This window comes from Pollachius pollachius (assembly GCF_949987615.1).
Source record: "Pollachius pollachius genome assembly, chromosome: 2".
In the NCBI taxonomy this organism is placed as follows: domain Eukaryota; kingdom Metazoa; phylum Chordata; class Actinopteri; order Gadiformes; family Gadidae; genus Pollachius; species Pollachius pollachius.
This window is the reverse complement of record NC_136935.1, coordinates 15717180-15736730: the sequence shown is the minus strand read 5'-3', so window position 1 is coordinate 15736730 and position 19551 is coordinate 15717180. Positions and strand designations below refer to the sequence as shown.

At 45.8% G+C, this 19551-nt stretch overlaps 2 protein-coding genes across 5 annotated transcripts in view; both read left to right on the top strand.

Annotated features, from left to right (window-relative positions):
- rims1a (regulating synaptic membrane exocytosis 1a) overlaps positions 1-5978 on the top strand; it is a gene marked incomplete at its 5' end in the record, with an annotated part of 55340 nt that extends 49362 nt beyond the window's left edge. For all 4 annotated transcript variants that reach the window (XM_079730066.1, XM_079730063.1, XM_079730065.1 and 1 more), the window contains 7 exons: positions 238-437; positions 917-955; positions 2527-2689; positions 3029-3141; positions 3301-3402; positions 3815-3954; positions 4301-5978. In XM_079730066.1, coding sequence (XP_079586192.1) covers positions 238-437; positions 917-955; positions 2527-2689; positions 3029-3141; positions 3301-3402; positions 3815-3954; positions 4301-4519 — 976 coding nt within the window. In that variant the 3' untranslated portion in view covers positions 4520-5978. The remainder of the gene's footprint in view (positions 1-237; positions 438-916; positions 956-2526; positions 2690-3028; positions 3142-3300; positions 3403-3814; positions 3955-4300) is intronic.
- A 12987-nt stretch (positions 5979-18965) lies between these two features.
- The window catches only part of bcl11aa (BCL11 transcription factor A a), a 40163-nt gene continuing 39577 nt past the window's right edge, over positions 18966-19551 (top strand). The window contains exon 1 of the mRNA XM_079730062.1: positions 18966-19256. Coding sequence (XP_079586188.1) covers positions 19202-19256 — 55 coding nt within the window. The 5' untranslated portion in view covers positions 18966-19201. The remainder of the gene's footprint in view (positions 19257-19551) is intronic.

The following is a 19551-nucleotide window of genomic DNA, read 5'->3' as shown; positions in this document are numbered from 1 at the left end:
CCCCCTTCTCCCCCCCTCCTCCCCTCCTCCCCCTTTGCTCCTCCTCCTCCCCCTACCCCCGCTCCTCCCCCCCTCCTCCTCCCCCCCCCCCTCCCCCCCCTTTTCCTCCGCCTCACCCCCCTTCTCCTCCCCTTCCTCCTCTCCTCCTCCCCCCCTCCTCCTCCTCATCCCCCTTCTCCTTCCCTTTCTCCTCTCCTCCTCCACCTCCTCCGCTTCCACCTCCTCCTCCTCTTCCAGCCGTGCCATGCGAGCCACGGGCCGCCAGATGCTGAAGAGCACCAGCTGCGAGGTGATCGGCATGGAGCATGCCGACGGCAGCCAGTCGGACACGGCGCTGGGCAGCGGCGTCAAGAAGCGGCGCCCAAGCATCGGTCAGCGCGTGGTCGCCATACTGCCGTCCCGGAGGAGCCAGAGCACCTCGCAGATCAGTCAAACAGGTCTGGACCGCGACCACAAGCCCCGCACGGAAACCCCCCCGCGACACATGTTACCGCACACACTGAGAAAAGACACATCGACGTCATGGAGAATTAGGAGCGCTCAACATAGAGCTTTGGCGTGCTAAAAGTCCACTAGGCTGGCACTTCGTTATGACATGAAATACAATGATGGCAAAATAAATACAATAAAATAATACAATATATAATAATCCATATAGTACTATAATAGAATAAAAGATAAATCTAAATTAATTGAAAAAAGAATAAGCAATGTAATACAATGGACACAGTATTGCAAAAAACACAAATGGTCAAATTAATAAATCACACACCTAAGTACATTGCAAAACAGGAAATCATGCTGAGTGGCATAAAAGTCGAAATCTGTGTCCCACAATTTATATACAGTGTTGTTGTTGCAGTCTTGTTTTTCTGTATTGGGTTCACGGTTGTTGTGTGTGTATGTATTGTTACAGAGGCGGAATCAAAGGCGGTGGAGAGCCGGAAGGGTAAAGGTTAGTTAGTCTGATAGTGATATAAACACAACAACTAGGGAGAGACTGAACAATTGACGTAGCATACGGAAAGACCAACAGAACAAGGTGTAAGCCATGGTCTTTGTGTTTATATTAAGTTATATAGCCTACAGACTGACCAACACAAGACCAAATAAACCTAGCATAGAGACCCCACAGAAGACCAAGAGTGCAGACTCAAAGACATACATAGCTTAATCCAACTGGTACAACATTGAAACTGGACACTTGAAGACTGATAACTAGATAGACTCAAGTACACAGACATAGCATCGAAACCAGAGTATAAGACTGAAAGTCAGAAAACATACAGGCAAGACGACTATCCAATAGCAATTAGAAAGTCAAGAATACTAAACACTCGCTTTCAGGCAATCAGACTCAAACAGACTCCCAGGGAGACAGAGGGTCAGTGACGGACTGTGGTTCTGGACTGGGAAACAGATAGACTGTGCTTGTAGGCCAGGAAATTGGAAAGAACTGCTCCTTACCGCCCCTGCATGCTTCTGCTTACCCCTGTCCCGCCAATCCCTTCTGCCAAAGCTTGAAAGCTCTGCTCCCGAATTAATATTTTTTTAATCGTCTTTATAGTGAGTCCTTTGAGTCCATCAAAACTCATTTTGCGCCAAAGCTTCCCAGTTGAGTTGTGGCTGGTCATTTTTCACAATAAATGGTATATCTGCAGAATGTGGTCCTGCTCAACAGCCCAGAACCAAACAACAAGGGGTTTGGTTTTCTTGCTTTGCTAATTTCATTTCTAAGACATATTGTTTGCAGCAAGCCCGATCAATGATCACCAGCACGTTTTTTGGATGGACTGAATTGGCTTGTTCTTTTGTATAAACCTCCTGCACTGACCTCGCTCTTCACTGCTTTTCATGGAATGTATCCACCCTCAAATGAATTGATTCCCGGTCTCTTGTGTGCACCTGCCCTTATTGCATTAGGCATTTACAGATTCAGAGTCAACTTGAGTTTGTACCTGTGACAGTGTCAATGCAGCTCTCGGTTTTGTGGTTTGATTTATTTCCCTTTGTCTAGGGCAGAGTCTGACCATACTTTTCCTTATGCTTATGTAGAACGCTTGTTGGAATGCTATCCTTTATTTTCCTTTAGTTAGCAACTCTCGGGTGTATGAGGTTAACTCTGTACAGTATTGACTGGTGCAAAAAGCAACAGCTCAATCTATAATAACGTCACACTTCCAGAAGCAAAGAAAAAAAAACATTGCTCTCACTTTAAGAGGGCAACGTTTTTGCTCTCTTATGTAGTAAATAATCATAAACGTTTGCTTTAAATGTATCCTGTAATTAACGGGGTTGTCCCACTCAACCAATAAAGGCCCAGAGCAGAATGCTTGCAACATGTTTCAACTGAAAACCGTGGCGATTACGATCATGCTTTGCTAAATTAACTCCTGCCTTTTCCAAAAACACCAATCACAATTTGCCACACGGTTTAGAATTTATTGGTTTGCAAACTTCTCACGCTAACCTTCTCGATGTGTGTGTGTGTGTGTGTGTGGTTGTGTGTGTGTCTCCCCACCACAGAGGCGCCAGCGAGTAAGAAGTCTGGTAAAGGCAGCAGCAGCATCCAGAGGAGTGTGGAGACGGGCATGGCGGTGGAGCTTCCCCGGGGGGTCTCCACCGTGAACCGGCAGGCCAGCAGGGACTCCACCGACGGCAGCATGAACAGCTACAGCTCCGAGGGGAAGTAGGTGTCCGTCTGCCCCCCACCAACCGCGTGGGTCCATGTACAGCCATATGTGCTCCGTGTTTATCGATGCATACAATATTCCCCGTATGTGTAAGTGGGATTTTGTTTTTGTTGAGAAGTGATGCAGTTCAATTGCAGCCGTACGATTGATGCTTTACAATTCATCAAACCGTACTTATTCTTCAGCTTAATTTCTAGTGTTAATGTTTAAGTTTTTGTGTGTGTGTGTGTGTGTGTGTGTGTGTGTGTGTGTGTGTGTGTGTGTGTGTGTGTGTGTGTGTGTGTGTGTGTGTGTGTGTGTGTGTGTGTGTGTGTGTGTGTGCGCGCGCGTGGTAGTCTGATCTTCTCAGGGATGCGGCTAGGGGCTGACAGTCAGTTCAGTGACTTCCTGGATGGGTTAGGCCCTGCCCAGCTGGTGGGCCGGCAAACCCTGGCCACGCCTGCCATGGGTGAGTCTCCCGATGACACAGCATACATGAGGATCGTGTAGCTACATATATGACTTCCCAACATCAAGCTCAACTTTGTGTGTATGTGTATGTGTGTGTGTGTTTGTGTGTGTGTGTGTGTGTGTGTGTGTGTGTGTGTGTATGTGTGCCTTCATGTAGGAGACGTCCAGCTCGGTCTGACGGACAAGAAGGGCCAGCTAGAGGTGGAAGTGATCAGGGCCCGTGGCCTTATTCCAAAAACAGGCTCGAAATCCCTCCCAGGTAAGACAATCTCTCGCTCTCGCTCTCGCTCTCTCTCACTCGCTCTCGCTCTCTATTATCATCACTATTGCTGTTTAACATTCCACCCTCTATGGGTCTTTCCCTTTTCCCTTCCGCCTTATCTTCTGTTCTCTGTTGATTCAATGCACACTTATTTTACACCTCATCATCTTTTCTCTCTTTCTTACCTGTCTCCCTCTCCCTCCTATCTTCCTCTCTGCCTCCCACCTCTCTCCCTCTCGGCTTCTGACCTTTCCCCCACCTCTCTTCTTCTCTCCCTCACCCCCTCTCACTCTCTGCATCCTCCGTCTCTGCCTCCTACCTCCCCTATCTCCCTTTTTGCCTCCCCCCTCTCTCCCTCTACCCCTCCCCTCTCTCCCCTCTGCCTCACCCCTCTCCCGTCCCGTGCCAGCTCCCTACGTCAAGGTGTACCTGCTGGACAGCGGAGCGTGTAAAGCCAAAAAGAAAACCAAGATTGCACGAAAGACCCTGGAGCCGCTGTATCAGCAGCACCTGCTCTTCGAGGAGAGCCCCCGGGGCAAGGTGCTCCAGGTAACACACCTGGCCTGTGTGTGTGGGTGGACGGCTGTGTGTGGGTCTGGGTATGCATGGCTGTGTGTGTGTGTGTGTGTGTGAAGAGGGGGGATGTGTGTGAGTTAGAAGGGGGGTTTTACGTTTGGACACGTGGTCTTATGTTCTTATGTATCTTCTTCTGCATAATTACATGTATAGCTTACATCATGAATAGTTTATGGAGAAATGTCCTTAATTTTCCCATATTTTGCGTGTGGCAATCACTCATTTTGTGTCTGAGATAAATAGAGTTGATCTTTGCAGCGTTTGAATTGTTTTCTTCTTGTTTCCCAACTCTTCCCTCTCCTCGGCCTGCATCCTCCAGGTCATAGTGTGGGGCGACTATGGACGACTGGACCATAAATGCTTCATGGGTGTGGCACAGATCCTATTGGAGGAGCTGGACCTCTCCAGTACCGTGATTGGCTGGTACAAACTGTTCCCCCCTTCCTCGCTGGTGGACCCTACGTTAGCCCCGCTCGCGCGGCTGGCGTCCCAGACGTCACTGGACAGCTCAGGACCGCCTCCCGGCGTTCGATCCTAGTGACCGAAGGGGGGACCGCACCCCCCCCCCCCCTCCCCCCACTCACCCCTCCCCCTCACCCTGCCATCATCAATCCATTGGGAACAAAACAAACAAAAACAAAGAAGTGAATGGACGTTTCCTGGGCCACAACAGAGCAGAGTGCATGACAAAACTACACCCAGGGACAGCGAGAATGGCCTCAGGCCGACCAATGGCAAGCCAGACAAGAGTCATAGAGAGAGAGAGAGAGAGAGAGAGTGAGAACTACCCAATCAGCGCTTAGCTGGAGTCTGACAATCACTTGTCATAATTAATCCTATTTCCTACTTTTTCTGTTTGTTGTTTTTCTTCCGTTTGCGTTACCCACCTGACTTTTGCTCTACATCTTCCGATGTTTCACTTTCTTCTCATTTTTTATTTCTTTCTTTCGTTCCTTCTTTCTTTCTTTCTTCCTCCCGTTCTTTACCGCCTGCCCTTTCAACTGACAAAAGACAGTCTTGATCATGTGACTTCTTGAGCCAATCAGAGTAGATCCGAGGCCAATATGATGAGCATATGAATGGCATGTGACACTCTAGGCAGCCGTAGCAGCACGGTGGGGGTGGGGGGCGTTATTCTGCCCCCTGCAAGAAGAAAGAACACTTGTCTCCTTTGTTTTGACGATTGGGGGCGGAAACAGTTTCGCTCTTTATCTAATAAAAAGAGCGAACAACATAGAGGCCAAATTATTAATGAGCTTGTTTATATATATTCATTATTCACAATATATTCATTATTTTTTTAAACCATCAATCCGTTTGACTTTTCTTTCGGCTCTACACACATCCTGTAGAGTTCAGTAGGACGTCCTAAAGGTGCAGACTCCCTCCACCAAATACTACCTTTGGTTTCTCAAGCAATGCCCCCACCCCCCGCACCTAAAAGACAGGCTAACGGTAGCCTGGTGGTTAGCCCACCCGCCTCTCCTGGCCCACCCCACCATACCTGGCTCCCCAAACAACATGTACCTTACATGTACTTTGAGCCCCCCAGCCCCCACCTAGCCAATGCCTCACCCCTTAGACCCACCCCTCACCCTTTAACCCCAACCCTCACCCCTTTTTCTCCCCCCTTGACCCCACCCCTCACTTCTTGACCTCACCCCTTAACCCCGCCCCTACAGGAGGGAGCAGCATGTTTTGGGGGCCCCCCCAGCCCCAAGCTGCATGCACGTTTATTTGACTTTATTTTTTTTATTTGATTCTTTTGGTTTCCTTCTTTTTGTAAAAGCAAAGACGAGACAAACTACTGATGAATTCTGAAAAAATAAGCAAAAAAGCAAAAAAGCGAGAAAAAAAAGGAAAAAAAAAACGAGACTAGACTATGTGTGTTAGTTCCACATACTTTAGGCCAGCTTGTATGTTGCATGTACTTGTACAGTATGCTCGTACTGAACATGAATACAAAAATATCAAAAAAGAAAGTTAATACAATTCTGACCATCCTCCCCCATCCCTCCCCCCCATCCCTGCCCCAAAACCCCCACACACACAACTCCCCTGACAGGAGCGGACCAATAGGGGATCAACTCCACCCAGGCCACGTCTACTACTCTGGGTTGAAAATATCCATATTTGGAGGTCTTCAAGAAAAAAGAACAAAATATATATATATATCTATTTTTCTTTGTCCTTTTTTTAATAAAAGAACCTTTGAGCGACAGTGCTGTTCAGCTGTCCTGAGCATACTCCAGCCCCTGGCGTAACAGGGTGTAGGTGTCTAAACTGTAGTCATTAAGGGCAGCAGGGGCTAGAGACAGAAATAGAGAATGTGTGTATAACAGCTAAATGTATATGAAGTATAATTATGAGTTTGACAGAAATTGTGAAGATAAAGATATATGTATATGTATATATATCTAAATATATATTAAAATTAAATATATATATAAATAAATAAATATATATATATATATATATATATATATATATATATATATACAAAGAGTGTATCTGACTGCACACCTGCCACTGAAGCAGCCACAAACACACGCCCATTCACACACACACACACACACACACACACACATACACAAACGCACACACACAGACCCACACACACATACTCTTGCGCGCGCACACAGCTTGTACATAGGAATCGAGATGAGCAACTTAAGCATAGGTTACGAACAAACAAAGCATTGCCGAAAACACTAACATTCCTGGTCTAGCTAAAAGGGATCTGATACCCATGGATGTGTGTGAGCCGCTGAGCGGAACCCAACCACAAGATGGCGCCAGCAAGTCTTTCCTAACCCCCCTTACCCCTCTCACCCCCACTCACCCACACACCCCCCCCCACCCCCCCAGTTGCAGCCAAAAAACGAACAAAGATCAATTGGATTGTTTTATTGTTTCTTTATTTATGTTTTTTTTTACTCACAACAGCCCCCTTTCTTCTCATTATTTGTTCATGGTTTGGACTGGACTTCGTAAGCCAATGACAAAATTCTTGCTTGCTGCGGCATTTCCTGGATGTTCTGGTTGAAGCCCGGCGCGGTGTTGGCCGACTGCCCTTTTCTTTGTCAGTATTACTGCAGGAATACTGATTGTTTACAGTACATGGCTTCCCACTCCTAACACACGAATCTAGATGAAAGACAAAGTATTCACTGCAACAGTTCTTGTTTGTATAAGAGATGTGGCTCTACTGATGTGATTGTTTTATATTCAAGAGTTCATTTTTATTATTTACAAATAAAAGACTGTGTGGAAGAAAAATAGATTCTCAACTCAGGACTCTTGTCATGTTATTCCGTGGCTGGGCTGTAGAGGAACGCACCTGCTTCCTGTGATTGCTTTGGAATAGTCGTGTCATGTGATTCCATACAGTGTGCTGAGGAACACCGAGTACCTAACTTGATGCTCATGGGGCTGACACAATGTGTGAGGATGCTGAAGGCATGCATCCTTACATTTCTCCTGACAACTTCCCAAAAAGCAAAAACTTCCAAGGTTATCATGCAACCGGAAACTTGAATATAATGATGTATGTATGTTCATGTATATCCTTTTTCATTGTTTTTGCTGACAAGCGCTTCCACAGTGAATTACTTAAAATTGAATTTTTTCGTTTGAAGGCACTAACATATTCCCCATATAACATGCCCCCACATGGTTATAACAAACATGCTTCTGTTTCTTTATATTTGTTCTGTCGACCAACACTAACTAACTAGTTTGCATCACTGTAGACAAATTGTTATGATGTATATGTATGTGTGTGTCTGTGTGTGTGTGTGTGCGTGCAAGAGTGTGTGTGTGTGTCTGTGTGTGTGTGTATGTGCGCACGAGTGTGTGTGTTCGTGTTTGCATGTGTGTGCATGGATGTGTGGGTTTGTGCGTATGAGTATGCGTTTGTGTCTGCGTGTGGGTGTTCTTGCGCGTGTCCATGCGTGTTGTGTGTTGGTGGGTGTGCATGTGTGTGTGTGTGTGTGTGTGTGTGTGTGTGTGTGTGTGTGTGTGTGAGTGTGACTCACTGCAAATGTTTATCTCTATCATAATATCACCATGGTTGCTAATGTTGAATCATGCTAATATCTACATCATCACTTCCCCTCCAGAACCAGTACTGGTCTCAACTCGGTGCCCAGGCCTTCTCCTCCTGCCTCCACGTAGACCAAACCTTCAGTGCCCATGGGTAAATAGTGTATACATGTGTAGGTGAATAAGGTGTATTTTAGGGTCCAGGCCTCCATTATCCTTAGCAGGAATAACTCATTGGTCAAATGAAGTATGGATGGGACTGTTTGGGGATTTTTGGTTTTGCTGTTGACGTTTCGGTCTTGTGACTCCAAAAGGGCAACTGAAAAGGAAATGTGTGTTTAAACATTGAGAGTAACACGTTGGGTGTGGTGTGTTGGACTTATCTGTACAAATGAACAAGTGAAGACACAGTTTGTTCCTCAAACTGCTGATCTCTATGCCCTTCAGACAGTGACACAGAATAACAGAATGGCTTCCCTCATTCACTATCTTTGGGCACAACTTGAAAGGGCAAATGTGGCTTCATAACACCAACCCGCTGCATGTTGAGACCACAAGTTTGTTCTGAGGGGGCCGATCTTGCTGTCTATCTCAGTTGTTGTCGATGTTAAGCAAAAGCATGTCATTAATTTGACTTGAGATGGTCTAGCCAGTTACAGCCTGTGCTGCCTGGCAGAGGGGTTGTAGATAATGAGTGATTACGCTGTTGATTGTAATACTTGTTTTAACCAGATAGTGGCGCCGACATTGCATATTGGCAAAATAAATTATTACTGTAGACCTCATGTTCGGCATATATACTTATATTTTAAAGATTTTATAATGTAATCTTAATGTGTAATATATTGCAACGTTAATAGCAAATAGTTAATAATAGATTGTATCAAGATCCACCTACCATGTTTTGTACCTTTATGTTTCTTCGCCATTTTGACTCAAACATTAATAACCTTACAGATGTATTTAAGTGTGCTGTGCGTAGTTACGAGCATGCCTTGTGTCTAAACACTAACTTCTAAGTGTTGTATCATTCGAATTCATGGTGTATGTTGGAGCCCTACAGAGGCACTCTAACCGTAGAAAGATAATGAGACCATTTTAAAAATTTCAGGTATTAACTTGAACACAGTATGATGAATGCCACAGCATGCTGAAATGCTGAAGATATTGGCAAATATCCAGTATCCATTACAGAAAATCATGATGCACTTGCAAGATTTCAGAATGGGAAGTCTTTAATATATAATTATTATGTACATTGAGAGACTCAGGAAAAATACTTTTGGTATCAGGAAAAAAACTTTTGGTTTACATATACATTTGACCTCGTCGGACATTTAATTGATGACATTCAAAATGAAATACATATCTATTTAGATAAGGATCTACAAATAAACCCTGCATATTTCATACATCAATACATTGCCATACAACTAATCAATTGAACGGCAGTGGCTACAGTGAGTGACCCAAGCCCCTCCCCCTTTAACCTCATGGCTGAAGTTCCCCGCTGGCCCATTAATAATCGTTTTATTGTTGTAGCTTACTGCAGATGCTTATAATTATCAAAAAATAATTCCATATATATCAGATTAAACTGAACCAGTCATCATTATAACATTATTTGCTCGTTGTCTATGCACGGCCCAGTACAGGACTACACCTATACTGATCCAGCGATGCTTTTTAGACAGTTGCACCAGGTCCACCTAGTGGTAGAGTTAGGAATGGCAAGATATTAATTCCGCACAGTCGCCTCGGCCGTATTTAGGGTGTGGCAGAAAAGCCCATGTTTGTCATTTTTGAAAAATAGGCAAACATGACCAGACAGAATGCATCTCTATCGTGAAGGTTTCCAAAAAACTTCAAATCAAAGGCGTTCCCTTGAAGAGATCAGGTGGTTGATTCAGCTTCAGAGACAAAATGACAATTATTATTTTTCACTAACTAACCCACAAAACTAAGGACTTTACTCGTTTATTCACTTATTATTTTATTATTACAAGTATCACGTCGTGCCTGTATGGCTGCCTATACCTACCTTCGTGTGTGTGTGTTCACACACACACACACACACTCTCTCTCTCTCTCTCTCTCTCTCTCTCTCTCTCGCTCTCTCTCGACGTTTAAACAGCTTTCTTTTATATCATGGCTGTTCCTGAGGTTCCACTAAAATGCTAATTAGGCCTGTAGCTTCCTCCAGCTATATCTTCTCCTCCGGCTACATCTTCTCATGCGTCCTCCTATTTATTATTAATCAGGAACTATGATTAATAAATAGTCTGTGGAATGGAAACTGCTGCTGGAATAAGTGTGTGTAGGCCAGCCAAACCTCGCCGAATTCGGGACATTTCCTTTTCATAATCCAACACACCCACACTTGCATAAGGTTAGATGGGCCATACGATAAGTCTTTGGGTCTTGTGAAGTTATCTACGCCACAGGCAATGCTGTGGGATCCTGTTAACTCAAAGTGAACTCAGTTTCACATCAAATCCGGTTAGAGCCCGTTGGGTCATATAACCCCTAAAAAACTAAATTTAGGCGGTCGGACATATCTGAAGGTTGTTGATTCAAGTGACGTTGCCCTGTGTTTTCATTTTATTTATTGCTGGCTTTCTTTGTCATCCTGTCTGTCTGTGGTTCATCTCAGAGCGCGTCTCGGTCCCGGGGCCCCGCGGGCGCTTTCCATGGTTCTGAAACCTGATCTCTTCATCTCGGCCGGATTCTTTTCGTTTACTTTAAAGATCAAACAAAGCTACCTCTTTTTCTTTTTTACATAACCCCCCCCCCAGCAAAACGATCATTTTTTATCCTTCCTATATCCGTGTGTCTCATATCAAACAATAACCATCAGAATAAAGTTGAACTCGCCAAAGGTAGGCCTTTAGAAGACCATGTTCGATGGTTGGTTCGACCCATCAGAACTATTTGACAGTGGATTAGTCCCCCACACGTCACGGGATCGGTGTAAACAGCTGGAACATGAGGCGTTCTGTCAGATCAGATTGTTATCCCCCCCACCCCACCCCATTTGGTGTTAATCGCTTGAACGGCAGTGCAGTTTGGCTCTGTGGAAGCGCTTTGGAGACCATTAGACCAGCTTTGGTCATTACCACGTTATTCCCCAGTTGGAGGCTCCCCATCGCCCCTAAGCACTGTTTAATCAAATTAGATGGGGGGTTCTTCTATTGATATTCATTAAAAATACATGATTTATCACTAAGCTCTTTGAGGTTGCCCATGTCACGTTTATTCTTTACGACGTTTAAAGACAATGGGCCTGTATGATGATGGGATACAGTGTTACTTTGTATGTGCTGTTTTATCTTCTGTAGGATTATGATGCAACGTTTTAACCCAATGTTTAATTCGATGATGAAATTAATTTATTGACAAGCATATCCAATTCGTAGGCCTACCTGCATCAATAGTAAAAATAATAATAATAATAATAATAATAACAATAATAATAATAATAATAATAATAATAATTATAATAATAATAATACAAAAAACACAATAAAATAATAATTATTATTATTATTGTTCGTATCATTATAACATGCTTATCTTCATAATTATTTTACATTTGTAAAAATAGCTTTTAAAATGAATAGCCAATGGCTTGTTTGCGGATAACAGCTTAAAGATGTTCTACCCTTAAACAATTTCATAAGTTCAGTTTTTTTATTCCAAGTTGAAAAAATAGTACACTAAACTGATGAATTAAATGAATTAATGGTTTATTTAAATGAGCAGAGATGGGACGATTTTTAGCCCACCAGAGAAATAAAGTTAAGAAAGGCGTCATCGTTTATGATGTGGTAAGCCACATTATTCTTATGGGCAGGTAAAATGCCTTTACCAATCGTCTGCTTCCTTTGGCTTGTTGGAAATACAAATAAATCCTACGCTACAGAGTATAAAGTCAAACATATGTTATGTTATTTGTGCTTGTGCAATATATTTTAGGCCTGTGAACTCACAAAGAACATGCAACTCGTTCTAACGCTGCAGGAACCCAACTCAGTCCATCTGCCAGTAACAATCCAATCAAATAGGCTCAAATACAACATTATTACTCATGGTCATATTTTAGCCATTTTATTTAAATATTCTATATTTTTACCTTAGGCCTATTATCTTCCCGTGATTTAAAACCAGTTTTCGTCCTAATTTCCCTAAAACATACTTGTCTTTATAACAGTTTGTTTTGGATCCATTGGCGTCATTTTAGTCAAGACAAAAATGTTCAACTGTCCATTTCGGTTTTAGCTTAAGGAAGGCTCGGAGGCCAGATATCATAACTCCCCGGTCCTCTCCATGTTGGAGACCTGCCACTAGAGGGCGCCTGAGTCCGTGTTTACGCGTGACGGGGCGAGAGTCAGTCCTCTTAACCGGGACGACCGCGACCCTGAGCGCCGCTCGAATCGCCAATCATTTGGCTCCAGACTTTTGACGTGTATCGAACATCTCGAACTTTTTTCTCCTGTCGGGTAATAGAAGCCATGGACGCGATCATTTACACACAACTTGCAGCCCGCAAAAACAATTGCTCGGGCCTTACAGGGAAGGAGAGAAGGAGGAGAGGGAGGGAGGGGGGAGGAATAGAAGGAGAGAGGGAGAGATGGAGGGAGGGAATAACGACAGACGGACAGAAAGTACTCTCATAGTTCAGCGTCGTAAGGCCTATGTGTCCGAGGATGCCCAGATGTGTTCTCCACATAAACAGGTTGAGGTGTAAAACAGAGGCTTCTACCCGCTTATTTTATGAGCCACTGTACCTGTAGGCTGTGCAGCTATATACGCTCCTTCTCTCCACGCCGATAAATGCTCTATATACGCCATCCCATATGCACCGTCTCCGTCCAACCATTTATCTTCATAACAACCGTTTAGTGTAAAATTAACAACGATTTAACTACTACAGCTATAAACATGTCCCTCCATTACGCCTAGATTGATGTTGATTGTGGTTGAGGGGGGGATATTACAGTAAGCGCGGCCAGGCAGTCCAACAGGCCCGAATTAAAACGAATGCTATATTTTCCTCTCTCTGTATTACCGAGTTATATTCTCAGGTTGAAGGAATTGTCGATTAAATAAAGTAGACGAGTATGTGTGAATGCTTGGACTTTTATCGATCCTATTTGGGAAACAGGTAAGGCGAGGAAACGGAGCTGGCCAGCCAATAAGTAAATATACTGTGTGTGTGTGTGTGTGTGTGTGTGTGTGTGTGTGTGTGTGTGTGTGTGTGTGTGTGTGTGTGTGTGTGTGTGTGTGTGTGTGTGTGATTGTATGTGTGTGTGTGTGTGTATATGTGTGTGTGTGTGTGTTTGTGTGTGCGTGTTATTGAATGTTAGTGTGTGTGTGTGCGTGTGTGATTGTGTGTGTGTGTGTGAGATTTTGTGCGCGTGTGATTTTGTGTGCGTGTGTGTGTGTGTATGTGTGTGTGTGTGTGTGTTTGTCTGCGCGCGTGTGTGGTTTGCCTTGGGGAGAGGGGAGGGGGCGTGTGTGTGTTTGTGTGCGTGTGTGTGTGTGTGTGTGTCTGGGTGGCTCCATGTGTTATAATTTGGCCAATATCCGAGTAATCCAGCTGAATGTATCTAATACCAGTCGTTGCCCGGGCGGCATGGGCGCACATCGCTCAGCGCGATCAGAGCAGGCGGCTCGCTGTAAACGCGGCCGTCCACATTAATTGTAATTCTTGGGGTTTTGGGTCTCGCCCACTAGAGCCCGAAATTCCTCTGCAAAGGCAGGGCCTAGATTTACCGGGGATTTAAAAGTAATTCCATCGCCCCCGCCCCCCCAACTCTTTTTCAGATTTTGTCTCACACGCATACACACTCGCGTTCGTGCGCTCTCTGAAATTAGAATTGGAAATTGTGTTAACCATTCGTACATTTTACCAATAATTACAAATAACAAAAACAAACAAATACAATTTCAGCATTGAGATGCTCAAATATACTCGTGACTCACTGAATACAATTTAAAAAAAATGATTTTAAACTATAATTTCTACGACAGCAGCGCTGCTGCGGTAACCATGTAATTATCAGCTTTAAACAAATACAAATGGAAAAATGGATAAGAAATAAATAAGCCCCAGTCGGCACTTTGTGAAAAGTGGAAAACATAGGTAAACAGAATCATGGAGAGAGAGAGGGAGAGAGAGGGAGAGAGAGGGAGAGGGAAATCGAGGGGTGGGCAGGGGACGGGAGGGAGCGTTGAGAGCTGATTTATCTCGGGAGCCCCCGGTCATTTCCATATATTGAAATGCGCCCGAGCGCCCAGTCACTCAATTTCCCTGGAGCTGTCGCGCGTGGAGGGAAGGCACGCATGTGACCACTGTGAATGTTATGCCACACTGGCTTCTCTTTTCATAGCTCCACAAAAGCTTTAATTTACCCCCATTTTTCTAGGATGAGGTCCCTATATCGTCTGCATCTCTACGTCTATATCCACACGTCACAGACGGAAAAAATATCAGCTTTTTTTTGTTTGGAGTTTTATTTATGTGGATGCTGGTATGCATTCATACAAGCAAACACTATAGCCATTGAAAGCTTATGACACACAATAAACGTCAAGGATATCAAACCTCTTCTGTCGTTATTTTTGCAGATTGCTCCACACTCAGACATAATAACACACGCACGCACGCACGCGCGCACACACACACGCGCGCAGAAAGAGAGTGCCTGGGCTCTCTTGAATGCAGAGTGCTGCTAGGCCTATAGATGCCACCTCCGATGCTTAAAAGAATACCCGTTGACTGATTTATGACGGAATCGGTCCCGCGCATCTATTTACATATTGAGATCCCCGCGGTCCCCTCGCGCACGGGTCCAAGTCGCTCTATTGGCTTTGATCAATGTCTGCCTTGACTGAGCTGAGAGGTAGGGGGGAGGTGCGTCGGGAGGGAGGGGGTGGGTGGAGGTGGAGGTGGATGTGGATGTGTCGACGGATACGAAGGGATGGAAATGGAGAAGAATGAAAAACGTAGGCCTACTCCGTCTCCAGGAACCCAGGTGAAGAGAGAGAGAGAGAGAGAGAGAGCGAGAGAGAGAGAGAGAGAGAGAGGTGTGTGTGTGTGTGTGTGTGTGTTTGTGTGTGTGTGTGGGGGGGGGGGGGGGGCGCTAGGGTTAGCTTTAAGCTCGATCGGAAAGGCCCCCATTAACTCACATTTGTCATCACAGTCAACGAAGGAGAGCTTAACATGTGCTATAGGCCCGCAGAATTATAGCGACGACCTTTAAATCCTCAACCGCCGCCTTGCCCTGTAGCGCAACATTCAGACCAAAATATGCACGGACAAAAGTCAGTAGTGTTTACAAGGCTGAGAATAATCGATTCAATTATATGAGATCTTGTGTTACTGTATCCAGTTCAGTGCTTGCGTTGGCCGCCTGCCTGCTTCCGGAGACACACATACTGCTGAGGACAATTTTCCAAAAGGCTCACATCTTGTTTGTTCCAAACATGAATTTTCACGTACCCATTTATATAATATTTGATACAATAAACCCAACAATGTGGCGAGTTATTATATATCACGCGTGTGTTTGCAGAAATTAACACAGTGCTACTCCCAGAATATAATAAATAACTAATGTTTCATCCGTTCTAAGAGTTATGTCTTTGTGAAGGCCTGTCAGTATTAAGTAAGGGGGAAGGGGACTGGACCCTCGCACCTGGGCACGTGGTGCTCGCTGCTCTAAAGCCTCGACCTGCAGCGCACTGATCAGATTAAATGATCGGGGAGACCTTTAAAGCAAAAAATAAAGTCCGTCCTACCTCGGTTGACTTAACGTCCAGGGGATATGGCCATGCTTTGGACCTGTCTATCGCTAATACGTCTTTAGGTATAGGTCCATGTGTAAAAAAATGAAGTTTCAACGCTTTTCAGACTCTTTTTTTTTTTTTTTACGAAATCCGGGTAGACGCAGAAACAGAAACAGTCTGCAGAATAAGGATCCCTGCGTAGGTTACGGACCAGATTCTTCAATTACGTTGCCTGTTTCGTTTTGGAAAATAAGCCAAAGTGAATGGCTTTGACATTCATCTGCAAAGGTAGCACATGTTGACTTGCTGTTTAAGGCTATTTAGCTCGTCATATTTTATTTACAAATGAGCAGTAATTAGAACGGCGTTGTTATTTTAAGTGAGCCTATAATAAGTAAATAGATATTCCGCAAATACGTGCATTAACATTAACAAGATTAATCACGATTTGGATCAAATCTCCATTCAGTGGCAATTCATACATCAATCACTAAAATAAATCCGCTCATTAGCTTTTGTTACATGGTCCGGTGGAAGACAGGGTTTTGCAACAACCTAACACAACCAAAGTTTGACAACCACAACAGTACAATTCGCCATTGCTGTATTGGCCATGCTTCCAGTTCAACTTGAAGCAGACACACACACACACACACACACACACACACACACACACACACACACACACACACACACACACACACACACACACACACACACACACACATACACACACACTGCCGGAGAGCTTACTCGCGGACGAGTCGCAACCTGCAAAATATTTCACTCACTGGTCATGCATTTTTCCCTCTTGACGTTGAACCTTCTCCACTTGCTCTCCGTCTCATTTCTCTCCCCCCTCCCTCCTTCTCTTTTTTTCTCTCTCTCTCTCTCTCTCTCACACACACACACACACACACACACACACACACACACACACACACACACACACACACACACACGCAATCTCTCTCTTTCTCTCACCCACCCTTGTTCTGTCCAATGCCCCCCTTTTATTAAGTGCGTGTCCTCCGCGTGGTCCGTGCGCGCGCCTCGTTGTCCCGTGGTTCACTTCATTTCAGACCGTCGCTCGAGTCGTCGGACTCACATCTCTTCACAGGCGGCTGCTCTCCAGACGGATAGACGCACGGCTCTACGACTCACTCTGCCACACTGTCTCTTCATCTCTCCCATGCTATACTGTCTCTCCGTCTCTCTCTTCTATACTGTCTCTCTCTGCTCTACGGTCTCCTCCGCGCTCCGCACGCCCCGCGCGCCGCTCTTGTCGTCGCGTTGCTTTTCATTGAGCGATGTCTGTCTTCTTCAGAACACGGTGTCGTATTTAAGTCTGCACGCCGGGCTGCGTGCCCGCCGTTTAGCCCCCCCCGTCTTATATTACCAAACCCCCTATTTCGAGAGTATTTACAATCTCTTTCCCTCCCTCCGTCGCCGCTCCCGTCCTCCCGCCCTCCTCCTCCTGCCTGATCGTCGTCGCCCCACACACACACACACACACACACACACACACACACACACACACACACACACACACACACACACACACACACACACACACACACACACTCCCCCGTCTCTCCCCCCCACCATTCTCGTAGCTCGAACCTGAGGCACATCTGAAAGTTATTACACGGGCTCGTATGGGCCCACTCCCACGGTCTGCGTAGTGTGGAGCTCGTCATGGAGTTTCGATTTCACACAAAGAATCGTGTACAGTCGTCAGACTCACACGCACGCACGCGCACATACACATACACACACGTGCACACGCACACACCAGCGCGCAAGCCCGCAGCCTAAAAGATAGACGTGAGGTAGAAGTTTGCACTCTTTAGTACCCGATGTTCCCCCTTCCGCACCCCGTCCCACCCCCGCGAGCACCCACATCAACACCCGGCCACCCCTCCGTAGCCTGCATGTATAGGTGGCACTTTGAAGAGACCGCTTGTATATATAGGTTAAAGGGAAAGGACCGCCAAACATGTGCTGCTTAGTATAGTGCGATAGCCTATAAGGAGCAGAGCAGAGGTTGAATAATAAGGCGACTCGACGGGGGCTGGACGTGTCCTCGCACTTTCGTCGCCACACAGAACCCGTCTGTCCTGTTCGCTGCAATCGGATAGTTCCAACTCGCCCCGCAGCGTGCATGCATTAAGACCTATCTCGCTCTCTCACTGCTCTCTCTCTATCTGCTCTCTCTTCTGCCCACTTCCCTACCTGACACCAGCGCGCGGAACAACGTGCTTCCACACGCCCGAATACAACAAAAAGACAACAATATGCATTTTATACACGCACACACACAAGCACGCGCGCGTACAGGTGTGCGAGCAATGTGTACGAACACTGAAGTGACCAATATATGCGTCGGTGTGCTCTCTCTCTTTTCTTTCTTTTCTCTCTCCTCTCTCAGGCAGTCTTACTATCCCACACTCCGAGCTGCTTATACCGCTGTATGTGCAGTATTTGTCCGGACCACTATTTTAACACACACACACAGACACAGTCACACACACACACACGCACACACACACACACACACACACACACACACACACACACACACACACACACACACACACACACACACACACACACACACACAAACGCAACCACACACGCGTACACACAAACACACATACACGCAAACACACACACACACACACACACACACACACACACACACACACACACACACACACACACACACACACACACACACACACACACACAGTAACCCTAACGCCACACACAGTGCATATTGCTTCCATTAAACAACCTCTCTCTCGCCCTCCCCTCGCGCGTTCTCTCTTCTCTCTCTCTCTCTCTCGCTCTCGCTCTCTCTCGCTCTCTCTCGCTCTCTCTCAGTCCTCTCTCTCCCGCACACACACTCCCCTTCCCCAAGTGCTTCTTGTCCGGCCCCCCTGATCTCTGTGTCCATTGGCTTCCCCGGGTCTATTTTTCATGTCCAGCCCCTAATGACCGTCCATTGGCGTTGTTATTCCGCTTCCCTCCTCCCACTCGGGCGCTTCGCCCTGCCCATGTTTTGTATGTCGGTGTCCATCCATCGCCTGACGTTCAAGTTCGCAGGGACGTCACGTCCGCACTTGAACTTGCAGCTCAGGGGGGCTTTTGCCATTTTTTCATCTCTCCCCTCTCCCTCTCTCCCTATCTCTCTTTCTCGCTCTGGGTTTCAAAAAAGCCATGACGGCGATCCCGCAATCCGTCTTCGCCGCGCCATCTTTGTATTATTTCTAATTTATTTTGATTGTCAAAGGCATTGATGAAGAATTTTTTTCCACTGGAGTCTCCTTTCTAACCCGGCTCTCCCGATGTGATCCGCGCTGAACGCCGCCACCACACCACCATGTCTCGCCGCAAGCAAGGCAAGCCCCAGCACTTGAGCAAACGGGATTTTTCGCGTAAGTAAAAAAAACAGCAAATGTTTCTTTTTTCGGCCTATTCCTCCTCCTCTCCCCCTCTGCCCGGTTTGGATGCTGGAGGTCTATTCACTGGACCGCGGTTGAATGGGGGGGGGGGTGGGGGGGGTGGGGGTGGGGGGGGGGGGCAACCTGGGCTTTGGACACTGGACGTACCGCGCGGACCCGCGGTCAACCGGACTTCCCCGGTTAGTGAAGCGACGGGAGAAAGTGGAACACGTCCGTGCGTAAAGATACCAGCCGCCGGTAGAGAGAGCAAAGTTGTTTCTGCAATTTT